Here is an 18,503-nt window from a genome sequence, read left to right as displayed (position 1 = left end):
CAGAAGACAAATATGCTGGCAAGGTCACGTAGTGAGATTGATATTCCTTTGAACTTCACCCAGGAAAATGTGTAATCTAGAAAGGTACCTTCTAGAATGATCTACTTGAATGATCTACTGTTCATTTAACTGGACAGACAGCAAGCATGAGAGCATTTATCAGAGTGTAGACAGCTGTTTATTTCTAACTACTAAATAGCCACAGAGGTGAACAGGTTTTCCCAAGTAAAGCTGAAATCCTAAAGTAGAAACTAAATATATGCCAGGAATGAGTGTTAGAGATAAATAAGTCCACGGTTTTAAACACTCTGAAAATAAAAAAGCCTGAAGGATAAGACCTGAATATGAGAATATCTGAGCCAAAATACTAATGATAAATTTCATATACTAAAAGAGAATAAATCTAAGATTATGATGTCCCATTTCTTCGATTAGGGCATTTGGTTTAATGCTCCAACATTGCACAGATTTGAAAAGAAGTTTCTTTGTGTCAATAAATTCTTACTTGGAACAGTTTATTTAAGAAAACAAATCAAGACCTTTAGGAAGTTAAGTCATTTGGACAACAAAGCAGTAGTGGGAATAATAACTGAATTAAATCTCAACTCCCTGGAGGGTGGGTCACAGGGTAGTGGACGCCTGCTGCCATAAACTTGCAGAATGGTAGACTTTTTTGGATTTGGTAGGTTTTATTTTAATAAAAAGGAGGAAGTTGGTTTGAAACAGCCAAAGGGAAGAGTTGGGAAATCTTTTTCAAGGCTTTGCAGCAGCCCATCCTGGAGTCATGAAACATAATCACAACTTGAATGAACGCAAGAGAAGCAAAACAAACGCAAAAACAAAACAAAACAAAAAAAAGGTGGGGGCCAGGTTGGGGGGCATGGCAGAACACGACCACAGTCAGATGTAACTCTTTAAACAATTGCAATTGTGGGGGCACCTGGGTGGCTCAGTCGGTTAAGTGTCCGACTTTGGCTCAGGTCATGATCTCATGGTTCATGAGTTTGAGTCCCACCGTGGGCTCTGCACTGGTAGCTTGGAGCCTGCTTCGGATTCTGTGTCTCCCTCTCTCTCTGCTCTTCCCTTTCTGGCACTCTGTCTCTCTCCCTCTCTCTCTCAAAAATACATAAACATTAAAAAAAAAAAAAAAAAGAATTACATTTGTGTCATGACTATAGCCTCAGAGAAAGAACTTCCCAGCTATATGGAGGGAGAGGAAGGATTTCAGAAATACAGAGCCAGGAGCATAGAGCGTGATACTGTTTTTAGTGCTACAGCCTCTGATCTTTACTCCAGCTGCACTAGAAGCCACTCATCTTTTCTCACCAATAAAGTGCCTACTGAGTTCTTTGCACATAGTAGGAACCTAGCAGGAATTTTGTTGATGAGTTTAGTCTGTGTTTCTAACTTAGGCAAACAAGGTAGGTCTTACATAGGAATGTCCTGGAAATCCACAGAAAAGATTCAATTAATATAGCACAGAATCTTTTTATTTTTGGGGGGGGGGGCACAAGTGAGTAAAGGGGAGAGGGAGAGAGAGAGAGAGAGAGAGAGAGAGAGAGAGAGAGAGAGAGAAGCAGGGTCACCCAAAGCGGGGCTCATGTTTTACCCAAAGTAGGGCTCGAGCTCACCCGATATGGGACTAGAACTCATGAACCGTGAGATCATGACCTGAGCCAAAGTCAGATGCTTCATGACTGAGCCACCCAGGTGCCCTAATATAGCACAGAACCTTAAGAAAAACAAAACAAACATCAACAAAACTAGATTCTGAGCCCAGACTGTCTTCCAGTGCATTTCAGGGCTCGGGTATGGGATAGCTAGGATTTGCTCACCAGAAATTTAAAGTAGAGCACACCACAAGCAGCTGTCTTCACTGCCTTCCTAAAGGCCAAGCACACATGTGACTGTGGACAGGGAGAGATGTCACTTGGTGGTAGCTAGTTTTAGGAAGCGGAGTTTGTGATACGGATGGGAGAGAGGAGTGAGTGTCCTTCCTTCTCTCCTCAGTGGGCTGACACCACAGGAAGCTTTTCCCCTAACTCTAAAAGGACTACCTCTGCAGACAAGACTCACTTGCCAGGCACTGTGCTTGGCTAATAAGACAGCAATGGAAGGGGCACTTTCTAATCTCAAGGAATTTACTCTCATGCAAGTGAATGAAGACACCAAAGAAAGTCAGAACCTTCCTGCTGTAGTACCTTCCAAATCTCAACCCACCTAGGGCTGTCCTGCCTTTAGCCCTGATTCTCCAAAGCATTCCTCAGTTCATGCACAAACTAAGTCAAAGACCCATGGCTGAATTTTTAGCAAATGCTAGCTGAGGCAACACTAGCCCCTAGAATATGCCAAATCAAAATCTCACTTTAGGGCGCCTGGGTGGCTTAGTCGGTTAAGTGTCCAACTTCGGCTCAGGTCATGATCTTGTGGTTTTTGAGTTCGAGCGCCACTCAGAGCCTGGAGTCTGCTTCAGATTCTGTGTTGCCCTCTCTTTCTGCCCCTCCCCCGCTCACAGTCTGTCTCTTTTTGTCTCTCAAAAATAAACATTAAAAAAAAATATCAAAATCTCACTTTAAAAATTCTAAGACCTATGAAATTAGTTCATTTTGTGTAGGTAGCCAATTTTTAACTTATTAATCTTTCAAATTTTTATTTCTCTGTCCTCTACTAGAAATGTTGATAAAAGGATGGGGCACCTGATAAAAGGATGGTGCTCAGTCGGTTAAGCAACCGATTCTTGATTTTGGCTCGGGTCACGATCTCACAGTCATGAGATCAAGCACCACATTGGGCTCTATTGACACAGAGCCTGTCGTGGGGCCCGAACCCCAAAACATGAGATCACGACCTGAGACAAAAATCAAGTGGGACACTTAACCGACTGAGCACCCAGGTGTTATAGTTTTAAGTCACTTCAGAAAAGGCTAATAAAAATATCTATAAAGATAAGCTACACCTTAAACACTACATACAATTAAAAATCAATCTTAACAGCTAATACAATACATTAATCAATTTCCTCTTTTCTAATCAGTTCTGAGCATCTATATACACTCTCTTTTTTTTTCAATGTTTATTTATTTTTGGGACAGAGAGAGACAGAGCATGAACGGGGGAGGGGCAGAGAGAGAGGGAGACACAGAATCGGAAACAGGCTCCAGGCTCCGAGCCATCAGCCCAGAGCCCGATGCGGGGCTCGAACTCACGGACCGTGAGATCGTGACCTGGCCGAAGTCGGACGCTCAACCGACTGCGCCACCCAGGCGCCCCTATATACACTCTCTTAATTTCCACATTAAGTCTATGAGAAAGTTCTATTCTTAGCCTGATTTCAGGATGAGAATACGGAAACAGCAGGCAGAAGTTGAGAAGAGAGTGCCGACAGGACATGAGGGGGGGATGAGGAAAACCCCTCCAAGTCCATATTTACTGAACTGAGTTTAACGGGGATGAGGAAAACCCCTCCGAGTCCATATTTACTGAACTGAGTTTAACCAAAACCTGAAAGAAAATCAGAAATCCCAATGGCACCAAACTGAGTTAGGTGACTGAGCATACAGCAAACACAGAAGAAAAGTCACACAAAGGACAGACGCAAGTTACTGGGCATATATGAATTAGCCCTGCTTGACCTTTTGAGGAATGATGAAAATGATTTTTAAGATTCTGACAAAGACATCCCTAATAATTGTCAGGAAAATAAAGACAGCAATGTGGAAAAGATAATCCAGAAAAGGCAGCAATATCTTTAATAACATAAACCAGTTTTGTTGTAGATTTAGGATACCAAAGCCTGAAATAAAAATGTATCATTTAATGAAAATTATTAGTTCATTTAAATATCATTAACGTGTTTCTTTTTATTTTTTTTTTAATTTTTATTTATTTTTGAGAGAGAGAGAGAGAAAGAGGGAGGGAGGGAGGGAGAGACAGCGTGAGCAGGGGAGGGGCAGAGAGAGAGGGAGACACAGAATGTGAAGCAGCCCCAGGCTCCGACACAGGGCTTGAACTCACAGTGAGATGATGACCTGAGCCGAAGTTGGAGGCTTAAGAATTTAAAAATCAGAACACATTTTTCCAACATAAGCAGGTGAGTAAAAATTACACTGGTGTCTCAAACAGCCATTTTTGTTTCCCATTTAACAAAAGTTAAAATAGTTTTTGAAAACATGCAAAAAATATATATAGCATACTGTCACCAAAAATCATGAAACGGAGTATTATAAATCATGGGTCTTAGAGCAAGCATTCCTGGTCTGACTCATAGTCTAATCAGACAGTACCTAGTTTAGTTTAGGTTCCATTGCACACATTAATTGACCTCTTTCCTCATTTGAAAAAAAAAAAAAAGTTGTACCAAGAGAACCTACTTTATAAGGCTGTTCCAAGAATAAAACAAAATAATAAAACAGAATAATATTTGCAATGCTCTGCTTGGTACATGGGAGGGGCCCAACATGTGTTAGCTGCTATTTTCATTATATAAGCATTTATTATTTATAAATAAAAGACACCAAAGACAGAACTAAAAAACCAATTCCCTGAAGAAACTTAAATCCACCAGAAAAAAGTAACGCACACCTGACCAGCTACTTTAGCAAGTGTTTTTTAAAATCCTGTCACATTTGATCTGAAGACTGAAAGAGAAGCACCAGACTGGTTGTTAACTATACACGTACATACTGATGTGGCTTTCTACAGAGGTATGTGAGTATATTTTCATGGAAGACAAAATATTGCATATATCATTATTTCTAATTTGGTATCCCTGGGGTTTTCCCAAGGCAAAGAAATAAGCCTAGGGAAACTATAAAAAGCAATTGCCCATAGTTAAAAAAAACAACCACCAACAACAAACTGATCTGTAAACGCCAAAGCAACTGCCTGCAACCCAGACCGGTCACACCTGGGTGGTGTCTGTACCACTCCGAGGGCATTTTTTAAAAACCCTGCAGGGGCGCCTACGTGGCTCAGTCAGTTAAGCGTCCGACTTCGGCTCAGGTCATGATCTCACGGTCCATGAGTTTGAGCCCCGCGTCGGGCTCTGTGCTGACTGCTCAGAGCCTGGAGCCTGTTTCAGATTCTGTGTCTCCCTCTCTCTGACCCTCCCCTGTTCACACTCTGTCTCTCTCTGTCTCAAAAATAAATAAATTTTAAAAATAAATAAATAAATTTAAATAAATAAATAAATAAAAAACCCTGCATAATGTACAGTTTCTTTATAAAGCTTTATTAAGTGGAGCTTGTTAAGGAGTTAATTTAAAAGGCTAATTAAAAATGAAAACATGAGGGGCGCCTAGGTGGCTCAGTCAGTTAAGCATCTGACTCTTGATTTCAGCTCAGGTCATGATCTCCTGGTTTGTGAGATCGAGCCCCGCATCAGCAAAGAGCCTGCTTGAGATATTCTCTCTCCCTCCCTCTCTTTGCCTCCCCCACTTGTTCTCTCTCTCTCTCTCACTCTCTCTCTCTCAAAATTGATGAATAAATATTTTTTAAACATGAAAAGATGATACTTCATTTAAATGTCATTAACAGATTGCTAATCTTCAGGAGCATGTTCCCATGTCAGTGTTTGAAACCATGATGGAAACCAGCTCAGACACCAGCACCCGGCAAATGTCCATCTGGGTGGACAACAATTGAAGCAAGCTGTCAGTTTTTTGTTGTCTCACATCATCATCCTTTCCTCCCCACCTTACGCCTCTCTTCCACTTGTCCCCTACTTCACCCCAATTTAATGACGTACAGTGGATGAAGTCCAGAATTTCAAATGCTACGCCTTGAGCTTTTTAGACAAGACACTACGTGACACCAATGCAGTAATTAAATGCATCCTTTGCCAACGTAGCACATGAAATGTTTACTCTTGAAATGATGTCATCAAATATTTATCAGTGTGTTTCACTTTCACGAGCCATGTAAGGAATTTACATATCTTAATTTAGAAGAGTCACTCGCATACATTTCCTAGAAGCTAGAAACATACAGACCAAGAAGAGGACTTACTTCTGCTCAACATAGAGAGGATCAAAGAATTCCGTTGTGATTTTGTTTGCGTAGAGGGAACAACCGGTCATTGAGCACAACCCTGCAAAGTATCAGAAGGAAAGTACCACGGTTAGTGTCATTTCATTAACATCGTGAAGTACCTCATTTGGGAGAAAGTTACTATTTACCTGACAGTATGAATACAATTCCAGCCAAACAAGCAATTTTAGCTTTGGCTTTATCTGAGCCTCCGACTTTGGTACACTTCATTCCAAACAGGGCAAATATGGAACCAAAAAAGCCCAGACTGACAGCGGCAATCATAAGTCCTCTACATGCCTGGATATAACCTGCAATTAGAGGTCATCTGTGTTAGCATAAAACACATGGCTTTCCAGGGAGACATCCTCCTCATTTTGTACCATCCTTCTGAATGAGGGTTCCGTTCTCCAAAAAAAATACCCATAGTGGTTAAAACACATAGTAAGAGAAGCCAGAAGGGAAAGCAAGTTAATCTATATGGAGTGCCTGTTCTATGTCACCCACTTTTAGGATTGGTCTATGCAAAATCCTCAGGATAGATTCCTTGAGTGTTATTATTCCCACATTCACGGAGGAGGACACTGAGGCACCAAAGGTTATATAGGCTATGTCAGAGATGAATTAGTAAGAGGCTGAAACGGATTCCATCCACTTCTGACTATAAAATCCATGCGATGCTACCCCTCTCTGTAAGAAATACCATCCACCACCATCTCAACCCTCCTACTCCTTTGTACATTGGACCTTTTATTCATTTTTTACTAATGTTTATTTATTTTTGAGAGAGAGAGAGCGAGCAAGCAGGGGAGGGGCAGAGAAGAGGGAGACACAGAATCCAAAGTAAGCTCCAGGCTCTGAGCTGTCCGCACAGAGCCCCAAACACAGGGCTATAACTCATGAACCATGAGATCGTGACCTGAGTCAAAGTCAGACGCTTAACTGACTGAGCCACCTAGGCGTCCCACATTCGACCTTTTAAATAGATGCTTTAATGGTTTTGACATTATAAAATTTATAATTGGGCAGCAAGGTGTTTCTGATACCAGTGAAAGCTTACAAATGAGACCAACTAGAATATCATCAGGAACCAATGATGAGTCTAAATCAAGAAGTATTTTAATGACATTATTACTTTCAGGGCACATGGAATAAAACTAGGTTTCAAAAAGCAGTGGTTGTTTACTAAAAGAATATTTCATAATTATGAAATTCACTGGGTGCATATAAGTGGATGCTTTCTAAGCACCCTAAAACCTTGTTCTATTAGGTTGTCTGATCATCTTTTGGTACCACCCATTTTTTTTAATTAAAAAAATTTTTTTAATGTTTATTTATTTTTGAGAGACAGAGAGAGAGAGAGAGCGCAAGCAGGGAAGGGGCAGAGAAAGGGAGACACAGAATCCAAAGCAGGCTCCAGGCTCTGAGCTGTTAGCACAGAGCCCGACATGGGGCTCAAACTCACCAACCATGAGATCATGACCCAAGTCAAAGTCAGACACTCAACCGACTGAGCCACCCAAGTGCCCCACCACCGATTTTCTTAATCACTTATTCTTATTTGCACAGCCAGGGTGGGGTAAACTTCAACGTGGCTTTTGTCCAGACACTAACAAATTTTAAATCAATAGAATCTAAACCAATACACTTTTAGCACAGAAGGTCATTTTCCTTTCAGCCGGAAACAGTGCCATGTATCAATCTGGAGTAGCGATGGCAGATCCTAGGTATAAGCAGATGTTCGTGGAGCCAATGAACAGGCATGTACATCAAGTTCACATGTGGGATTATTTTTTTAATTTGAAAAAACACCTCATAAAGACAGCAAGTCACTCATTGTTAGTGTTCAGGTAAAACCCACAATAAATAATAATTCTAAGACTACAGTAATTGTAAATTCAAGAAATAATCCTGGCAGGTAGCCTCCAGCCCACATTCCTTTGGGAAAGAATGAAATTGTAAAGTGTTAATACTATTCCTAGGATCCATTTTGAAGAGTACAAAGAAGATACTCTGTTTAATTGCAACAAAGTTCGGCCTCCACCAATGCAGACTGCAAAGACAACAAACTTCTATTTCATAGTGTGAACAGCCTCCAGGAATAATTCCACTGGAGGTGAAGCTGTCAAAAACAGCAAAACAAGTTTATTTTTAGCACAACAAGATAATGGAGGCTAATTTCAGTAGCAATAATCGTACTGTAGGGCTATCTGGGTCTCTGCTGACCCGGGTTTTTTAAAAATTTCAACTCTCAGTCCCCTCGCCAGAAGCCAGGGAGCAGACAGAAGCACAGAGGGGAAGGCTGCTGGTTCCCTATAAGATTAAAGACCATCTACCAAGACAACCACTACTGGGACGGTGTGGTTTCATTTCTTCCTGAGACCTACAGTAATCTATGGTTTTGAGGTATGTTAGCGGATTCTCACTGCAATCACTACACAAAACAGCATGTGTGTAGACGTAGCCTCTGTGACACATGTTTTAAAAAATTAGCCTAGACAAGTTTATCATTTACTCGAGTCATCGTATAGTCTTTATGAACAGGAAATGCAGGAGCCTGGCAAATGGTTAAGGCCTACACTCTGATCATTTAGAACTCAAATGTGTTTTCCCAGATGAAAACAGTGGTATGAACCTCAGGCCGGTGCATGCAATCCTTAATATGACTTAATATGAAATTAACAGTAGTCTTTAAACTTTATTCAACCATGACTCATGGTATTTTTTTTTTCTGAGGTTCTCTGTTCTCCTGTCTCAGCCCCCGTGCCTGCAGCAGGACTGGTCTCTCGGCATGAATATGAGAGGAGAAATACCGTTTCTGATGTGGTCGGTTCCTTCCCCGCGTGCCAACCAGAACCCTGACTTGGAGGGAAAGGCACCTCTCTCTAGCCTGGAACGGTAGCAGTAACTTGCTAACTACGCTAACATGGCTAACTATGCTAACTTACTGCATGCACAATCATCGGTTAGATTTTCTGAAACAGGGAACAAAGAGCAGACACTGGGGTTCCTGGGGATAAACCGTACCCCCTCCACTGCCAGCTCTAAACGGAATCCAGTTGTTGGTAAGCCTGGTTGTGTAAATTAGGGGCCACCAGTCCTTAAAACATCCACAGACTCAGGCCTTAGGTGACTTCCAACAAACTCAGAGTTTATCTTTTGCAAGGCAGACCTCTACAACCTTGCTTTTAACAGTTCCAGAGGGCAAAACTTCTAAGTAACACCAGCAAGTGGAGTGGTAGTAAAAACCTAGTCAAGGAGGCCATTATTTTTGACAGGTTGAATTTACTGACACCTTTAATAGCTAATTAACACATTAAAGTGCTGAGGCATGAACATATTTACTCAGAAGTTCTCTGAAGTATAATTTATAGTTAACTCTCTTGGAAAAAACAGCAAACATTTCCACGAACAAAAATAAATGGCATATACTAAAAACAACCTGGCTGAAAATGATTCTCAGCTGAAGTTCAAGTGGTGCTTTGAAAGGAATATGAGCTGGCGATAAACAGAAATCACTAGCTCGTTCAACCGTGAAGCTTCCAATTAGTAAAATACAGTGACTTTACAATAACGAATTCTGTTGGAGGAAACCTTCAAGGCGTCCCTTAAAAGTTAAGCGTTTTCCAAATGATGTGTACCTCATTTTCCATTTCAAACTAGCAAAAATGAAAATATCCACTTGGTGGAGACAATTCCCTAGTAGCACATGTGCCCGTTGCTGGATAGAAGGGAGAGAAAAGAATGGCCTTTTCCTACGCTAGTAGCTTTGTGTACTTTTTGCAAATCCTCTGAAAGAAGGGTGGGATCGGAGGAAGGCACAAACTATGAATCTCAGCTCTGGTTCTTCTATTTACCTGCTGTGTGTCCTTGATTACATTACCTTATCTCTCTGAGGCTCAGTTTTCTCATCTGTAAAACAGGGATACGAGCACTTACTTCACAGGATGAATAATATGAACAGAGTGCCTGGTGATTTGTAAGAATCTCATCAAAGCTTCCCTTCCATCATACTAAGATTAATTCTAAGCAGAACTTGGAGTTGGGATCTTGACATAAAATCAAATCTACACATTTAGCTTTTCTCGGCCTCATTTTCCTTGTAGGGAAAACTGGGGTTGCAATGATACCCCCCTGAGGATGAGGAATCAGAGCTTTGACCTCGTACAGAAAATTCAGAATAATGTCTCCATCATCTGCGCCCAAGAGGCTCCTTCTCCCACCTCAGGCTAGATGAGAGAGAGCCGTGGGCCTTCTCCTCCTTTCTGCATTCTCTTTTGAACTTAGAGCTTCTTCCTGGCTTAAGGGGAGGACTGGCTTGCTCAGGCCTGTGGTCACCACAGCCTACAGTAATGTAGCCTTCTCCTGCCACTTCAGAGCAGCGTCAGGAAGTCCAATGTGCAGTGTGATGTCGGAGGGACCTGCCTCAGAACCGGCACCCAGCAGATGTGGCTGCTCCAGGGACGCAGCAGACAGCTTACAAGCCGAGAGGCCTGCTCTGGGAAGGTCACCTTGTAGGAGGAGGAATCAACTCTCTAGGTGAAAACGTAGCGGTGTGATTAAATCCCTCAATATGTTATTCTGGGAGACACAGAAGAGTAAGATTTATCACTTTCGGATAGGCAATGCCTTCTTAAGCCACAGAAAGCAGAGGCGGCAGGAAGAAACTGATAAATCTGATCACAGTACACATTTCAAAGTTTTGTGTAAGAAAAGACATCGTAAGCTTAAAAGACAAGCAATGGGTCAAGACTGCAACATAAATAAAAAATCAAGGAGGATTGACACCCAGAATTTTAAAAAACAAATCATTTACATCAAGAGGAAAAAACAGACTGGGCATAAGATATGAACAGGAAATGCATGAAAGAGAAAAAAAAAGGTCAATAAATACAGGATAAGATGGTAAAAATCAGGTAAAAACCTGATAAAAAAACCCCGGTAAAAAACCTGGTAAAAACCAGGGAAATACCAATAAAAATGATAGCATGATAATACGTCACCCACAATACTGGATGAAAAACTTTGTGGTGAGAATGTGGACAAACAGGCATTCTCGCTCATTGGTGGTGGAATGTAATTTGGAGGTATAAACCGAACATTGAAATGAATAATCTGACAGGTACCATTTCTCAGTATCTACTTCACAGAAATATACACGTGCACAGAGAGACGAATATGAAGATTTTCAGTATAGCACTGACAACAGCGAAAAGCTGGAAAGGGTCCATTCCCCAACAGTGAGAAAGCAGCTAAATACAGCAGCCTGTCCAGATGTATGAATACCATGTACTTGTTAGAGTTACTTCTCTATGTACTGACTTGGACAAATACGTTAATTAATTTTAGAACATTGTACAACAAGGGGGAGTATGAAGACATTTGTGTTTTGGTTTTTTTTTTTTTTTTTAAGTCATTTTCTAGACACACGAGCACCCACGAAAGGCCATTTTGCAACCAGGGTTGTGTATAAATGTCACTCCTTTCTCTTCTCCCTCCTCAACTCCCTCCACAGCCTCATAACCGAGAGCTCTGCCCTCCTTCCTCCTCACAACCCCACCCGCCCCCAAGTCCCCATGCCAACTCCACTCCCACATCAGAGACACAATGTGAAAACTTCTCTATTCTGCACCCAACGCTATTCATGGAGCATTTACTTCTCACTCCCCTCTCTCCTCCCCCAACTGTCCTACAGAGGGAAGCAGGCATATCTGGTGAGCTAGCTCAGGTAACAATACGGTTACCTTACAGTACAGCAGTTACAGTAAGAGTGCATTTTGGACAGTAACCATCAATCCCAAACTCTCAACGTAAACCACAGAAACAAGAGCCTGCCTGTTCAAAGCATCTACCTGAATGTGTGCTCTACAGAGCACAGGAAACTCAACAGTAATTCTAGGGGATCAACAGTGACCCAGATACTTATTTTACACAAGAGGACGAAGACCTGAGTGTCATCCATTCAAAATCAGGCACATATTCCCGGGATATGGGGGTTCCATCAAATACCACCACGCTGAGCAACAACAGTTTGCTTTTCGTGGCAAGCACCATCTTAGGGGAATTAATTCTTGTCTTTTATTGAATCAGCTATGCAAATAAAAACCTGCAGTGAAGTAATTTTTTTTTAAGTTAAAAAAAAAAAGAAACACCTCAAATCTAGAGATAATGCAAATGACTATCCTTAACTTTCTGCTGGGCTCTATCTAGTCCTGTGCTATAAAATCCTGGAAGAACCCAGCCTAGAACTTGAGCAATCATTGTACCTGGGTTGACATCTACCGTTCTCTTGAAACTAAAACAGAGCCAGTTTTCTAGAACATCCGCTTGTTGCTCTAATTCAATACAGTATAGAGCCCAACTAGCAAGAACAATGTAGAAAACAATCTACAAAAGAACAGCAGGTGAGTGACCTGGAGAGCTGACGCGGGACGCAAGGACACAGAACTTGACAGTCTCTGGCACAAGATTCCTGCTAGCCAGGATTCTCTACCCACTGCGGCACAGACAAGGGCTATTTATTTTCCTAAAACTTGGAGGAAGCATTAAAGCCCAGGCAGACACGTTTGTTGAAGCGTGGGGTTGTTTTTTCTTGGGGGAGGGGGCTTGGAGTGACACTCCCTGCAACATGTTACTTTTTCTCTTGCCTACTTTTAAAAGAACTAACAAAACGGTTAATGGGAGCTCAGGACAAGCAGAATTAGCTTTGACAATTTGACAAAATTCGATACCATTTTAATCAGGATGCAGCTTTCGGGGAGTGCTGGGTGAAGGAGCCAAGCGTCACTCCGTGTCCTAACAGTCCCCGAGAGATGGGGGTCCCACAACCGTGTCCTCGACTCTCAGGACTGCAAAGGTGCTTCCCTTAACCCCGCAACGCCTGAGTCGCCCACCCCACCCCAGTCCCAGGGCGCCGGGCTCGGACAGGCGCCCCGCGGGACACGCGTCCCAGTACGGCACCGACGGGCACGGGGGCTCTCCGCGGCTCCCTCAGGCTCTGGCGGGGGGGGGGGGGGAGGCGAGACTCGGCCACGGAGGGGTCCGGCCCGGGGGTGCCGCCCGGGGTCGCGAGGCCAAGAGGGCGCCAGGCTGCCTGGCCGGACAGGAGCGAGGGCAGGGGATGGGGGCCCGAGGGGATGCAGACCGTCCAGCGCCAGCATAGAGGGGAAGTCCTTGCAGTTGGAGACGCCCGTGGAGTCGGTCACGCACGTCTTCCACAGGTTGGCCCAATAGGTGGCGGTGGTGATGACCGTGCCGTCGATGGTGGACACCTTCCAGTAGTCGGTGGGCAGCGTGGAGGACACCAGCACCCAGCCCGAGATGGAAACCATAAAGGCGATGATCTCCGAGGCCGTGCTCGCCATGCTGCCCGCTGCAGCCGCGCTAGCGCTAGCGCTTGCGCTCCCACTGGGCGCCGCGACCCCCGCGCGTTCGGCCCCGCGGCCCCGCCCCCCGGCCCGCCCGGCCCCGGCCCGCCCCGCCCCGCCCCGCCCGCGGGCCGGCGCTAGGGGGCGCGCACGGGCCCCAGGACGGGACGCGCCCTCGGGGGCGGAGAGGGCTCGCGGGGCGCCCTTATTGTCGCCGCTCGGGTTCTCTAGGGCCAGCTGACCTGGCGCCCGCGGTCGGGAAAAAACTTGGCTTGCGCTCCCCTCGCCCCCTGCTCTCGCGTCTCGGGGCCGGGAACTCGGAGAGCGGCTATCCTGTTGGACAGACTGGCAGCCGGATGTGGACGACCTGTAGCGTCCCACCCCCACCCCTTCCCCTCCCCCCCCTCCCGCTCCCCAGCCCTACCTGTGGGAAATAGCCTGGCTTCTAGAGTACCTTGTAAAAGCAGAGCAGAAAAAACCTTTTGTAAGCCCTGAAAGGACACGGCCTGGTCATGCCACAGCCCTCGCCTTGCTGAACTCTAAAGGTTTTCGTGCTACACTCGTTTGCGTGACTCTGTTCAGCCTGTCACGGAGGGGTGACTGCAGTTCCGGGCTTGAAATCGGCCTTGCCCTAAAATCCTGCAATTCTTTTTGGCTCCGTGATATGCGGAAAGTCATTGTACACAGGTGTGTGGCACAGGCCTAAATTCAAGACATCAGCGTGTGGGGGAAGCAGGCTCCATGGGAGCCGTCGTTGCGATTTCGATCCTGAATGTTCCAGCCACATAGCTGGCCTGCCTGTGATAACGCACTACACATAGGACATGTATTTAAGACATTTTCCAGGTAAGTCCTTTCCAGCTCCCAGTTCTGGGAGTCTGTTGTATCGACAGATGGTTCTGTCATAGTGGAAACCGCTCTGTGTTGTTTTGGGTTTTTTTTAAGGACTTCCACCTTTTGCACGTAATTGAAGAATAAACTCATTCATTCCTTCATTGCTGTCTCAAGAGTTAAACATAAAGATCAGGGTGTATTTTCAGTTTCTGAGGCCATAAACCTGCGCATAAATCGGGGAACAAAGACACTGGCTTTACTAGAGGGCTATTATTTGTCCATTTAAAGTTGGTCCATTTTTTAAAAATTTGTCCATTTAAAGTTCTTGCAGTGACTCTCAGGAGTCACATCTTGCCAAAGTAAAGTCTAAAACCTATGAATCAGTCCTCTATAATAAAGCTAGTTGTTAACCCTGTTTCACACTTCCATTCATTGTGGAGAATTTCTCAATTCTTCCCTGTCACTTTTTTAAATATATGAATATTTTTTCTTTTTAAAAATTTTAATTCCAGTATAATTAACATATGGGATTATATATGTTAATATGTTAATGTGTTCTATATCTCAGGTGCACAATATAGTGATTCAACTATTCTATACATTCCTCAGTGCTTATCACGATAAGCGTACCGTTGTCACTTTTGGCTTTAACCAAACCAAACAGAATGAAACTAGAAGTGATTAGATGTCTGTGGAGAAAAGAGGAGGTTGGACTATAGAATCATCAAAACTTATATTTGGAAGAACTATTGGAGACCATTAGGGCACTGCTCCACACTCAGCCCAATTATTCTCTTCCTTTTAATTGTTGTTTTGAAGTTTAGTCATTTTTGAGAGGGAGACAAAGTGTGAGTGGGGGAGGGGCAGAGAGCGTGGGAGACACAGAACCCCAAGCAGGCTCCAGGCTCCAAGCTGTCAGCACAGAGCCCGATGCGGGGCTCGAACTCACGAACTGTGAGATTGTGACCTGAGCCGAAGTTGGACGTTTAACTGACTGAGCCACCCGGGTTCCCCCCAGTTATTCTACTTCTTGAGATGATATTTAGTTCATGCTCCAACCTTCAGGTCATGGGGTCCAGTGCATATGTTCTGGTTTTGTTTTGTATAGTATTGACAACCTTGTAGAAAGTCTGTCTTCACAATGAATTCCAATCTGTCTCTTTTTCTCCCACCTACCTGCCATAGTCAACACAGGGTGAGTCCTATCCTTGAGCCATGCAGCAGCTTCAGGAGGTGTGTTTGTGTGTGCGTGGTCATCTTGTGGCTTGTGTGAATGAGAATGCGGGTGAAGGTGGTTTGCACATGGGTAGGATGCAGACATGGTTCCACTTCTCTACTGATCTTGGTCCCAACTTGTCCTGGCGTATCAAGCTAAAAAACAGTTTGGGAAGCACCTAGCTAGCCTCATCCTTCTCATTTTTTCTCCCATTCAAATCGATCACCCTTGACTGTTGACTACAAACTGTCCTCTATTCTTCTACGTGATTTGCCTTTTTAAAGTGCTTTTATTATCTGGTTTCTTGTCCTCCAGCATATTTCCACCATTATTTCTATGTCATATCCCTTTCTGAATGATCTGCCTATTTCTCACCCAGTTTACTCTTCAGAAAACACAAAAAGTCATGAACCAGGAGTTTCCAAAAATTCAAAATTGCACAAATTTTGGTTTTGTACTTTGTTTCTGGCCTTGTCTCAGAGTCTCTTTGTGTCTTCCTCTTGGTAGGTACTCACTAAAATTACTGATTCCTTCTCCTTTTTTTTTTTTTTTTAAGGCAAAACCTGAGCCACGTTGACACACAAAGAAAGTATGGTATTGTGACTCTGAAGACTCAAAGCAGTTCCTAATTTATCAACAGGTTGGTTATAAATTTCGTTCTTTAGAACCCAAAGCTCTTTGTTTGTTTTAAAGAAAGAACTATGGGGGCGCCTGGGTGGCGCAGTCGGTTAAGCGCCCGACTTCAGCCAGGTCACGATCTCGTGGTCCGTGAGTTCGAGCCCCGCATCGGGCTCTGGGCTGATGGCTCGGAGCCTGGAGCCTGTTTCCGATTCTGTGTCTCCCTCTCTCTCTGCCCCTCCCCTGTTCATGCTCTGTCTCTCTCTGTGCCAAAAATAAATAAACGTTGAAAAAAAAAAATTAAAGAAAGAACTATGAAGAATGGCTTGGTGTTTTAGACCAGACCCCAAAAGTTTATTTAACAGATTATGTAGCTTTACTTATTGTCCTTAAAAGATCTATAAACCCAGACCACCACTGCAACATCGTTTCCAGAGAAAATAAATTCAGAATTCCAACTTGGAACTCCAAGAAAGGCTTTCTCTCTCTCTGCTGCACCACCAGACCATTTAAGCCAGACTCTCTGGGTGTAGCTCTGGTAGTGATTTTTACAAAGCTTCCAATGCATAGCCAGGCTGGGAACCACGGCTCTGACTGGTCAAGATGCATATATATGCATATAAACTGTTAATTTAGTAAAACAGATGCTGTGCATTACCGAGAGAATATTAATCTCTTGGTTGAAAACTTTGAAAAAAGAAATATTCTTTTACTGTAGAGACTGTAGCACACAATTGTAACTTCAAAGGAGTTGAAAATACTGTAAGCAATCTATAAATTAAGATCTGGATGGCAGCGCTATTAGCTCCTTTGCAAGCTGAAACAGACTGGGGTCGTCACGCCTGTGGACTTGATTAATTTCCTCTACTTTTATCCTTTGTCAGTTCTGTGAGGTTGGACAGCCCTAAACTCTTTTCTTTTTCTTCCCTGGCACATACTGCATAATTGCTATAGAGAGTTATATTTTAGAGCCCACAAGCGCTGACCAAAAGATGAAAATGTTAACTTCTCTTTAATACCTAAAGAATATTATGTAATGAATCAACCATTTATTTTAAAATGTCTCATATCTTAAGCATTTCAAAACCGGTTTATTCCGAAGAAACCTAAGTGTAGCACACACAACATAACCCAGCATAAGAATGTCCAGAAAATAAAAACAGACTGAATAGGGATTTTTTTGAAGTAATACGTAAGTGGCCTGTTTCACTTTAAGATTATAGAATCCCAAATAACCTTTGCAGTTAATCTGCAAACCCATTTACAGAGTACCTTTCCACTGATAATCGCTTCCTTATTTTCTTTAGGATTCAGTGAACTGAAAATTTTATTTAATTATTTGTAACAATCTATTCTTAATTTGAATATAAAGTGACTACATCCCTCTAAATTATTCAGATTAACATCTTAATTAACAATAATTTGGTCTTTACAAAAAAACCTAGATTCTTTCCAATATGAAAACTAATAATTTATCCATAAATTAATAAATTTGACATGAAGACATTTAATGTCCTGAAATATATTCTGAGCCTTTCCACTTTTGAGACCTAAACCACTGAGATTAACACTGGAAGTTATTTCTTTGGCATTATTATGGTTATTAAGGGAAAATAGAGGATCCCCCACCCCAGGGTTGTTCAATAGGAGTGAAACCAGTTTAGCCGACTAAACAGGAGATTTGCAGAAATTCTTTACTTGAGATTCAACTCACCTGCCAAACAACACAGGTGTGCCTTTTAACAACTCAAGGATTTTCTAGGCATCAAATTTGGTTTCAGTATACATTAGCTCCTTCCTAGATTCCAATGAGGCGGGTGCTGCTAATCAGGTGGGAAGAAACTGAAGTCCTGATAAATATGGTATTAACTAAAAAAACAACTGCCCAGGAGCCAAATATTGTTACACTGTGTTAGAGAAGACATTAATGCCGATACTAAGATAGTAAAATAGCATGTCTATGTTCTATTTCCTTCCGTTTTCCCTAAGACTCTCTGTTTATCTTAATGCTCTACACTAATTCTATGATACTTGTAATCTCCTTAGCATGAAAGCTACAGAGTGATAAGAATACTATGGGGATGAACACTCATGCTTATCACTGCATCACTAATTGTGTGTGTGTGTGTGTGTGTGTGTGTGTGTGTGTGTGTGATTTTTCTGCAAATTATAAGGGTGTTTTGTTTTGGCATTTGGTATCCTCTGAGGCTGCACTGTATCAGAATGTTTCAGTGGGCCTATTACAAGTGGGTGGCATGTATCTTATGAATTTGTTTTTCCTGCATTCATTTAAAATGCACTCATTCCCAATTTTTTTTATTTTTTTAATGTTTCTTTATTTTTGAGAGGGGGGGAGGGACAGAGAGGGAGACACAGAATCTGAAGCAGGCTCCAGGCTCTGAGCTGTCAGTACAGAGCCCCACATGGGGCTTGAACCCACA

The 18,503-nt window shown here is 42.9% G+C and overlaps 1 protein-coding gene across 4 annotated transcripts in view; it reads right to left on the bottom strand.

Annotated features, from left to right (window-relative positions):
- The window catches only part of CLDN10 (claudin 10), a 113,866-nt gene that overhangs the window by 9,912 nt on the left and 85,451 nt on the right, over positions 1 to 18,503 (bottom strand). For 2 of the 4 annotated variants that reach the window (XM_045480774.1, XM_045480781.1), the window contains exons 2-3: positions 6,177 to 6,338; positions 6,007 to 6,088 (exon numbers count right to left, since the gene is read on the bottom strand). In XM_045480774.1, coding sequence (XP_045336730.1) covers positions 6,007 to 6,088; positions 6,177 to 6,338 — 244 coding nt within the window. Of the gene's footprint in view, positions 1 to 6,006; positions 6,089 to 6,176; positions 6,339 to 13,171; positions 13,461 to 18,503 lie in introns of those variants that run through there. The other 2 variants (XM_045480788.1, XM_045480765.1) reach the window with 2 other exon arrangements.

Source organism: Leopardus geoffroyi, chromosome A1 (genome assembly GCF_018350155.1).
Source record: "Leopardus geoffroyi isolate Oge1 chromosome A1, O.geoffroyi_Oge1_pat1.0, whole genome shotgun sequence".
In the NCBI taxonomy this organism is placed as follows: domain Eukaryota; kingdom Metazoa; phylum Chordata; class Mammalia; order Carnivora; family Felidae; genus Leopardus; species Leopardus geoffroyi.
The sequence above is the reverse complement of the archived record's forward strand: the minus strand, read 5'-3'. Positions and strand labels throughout refer to the sequence as shown.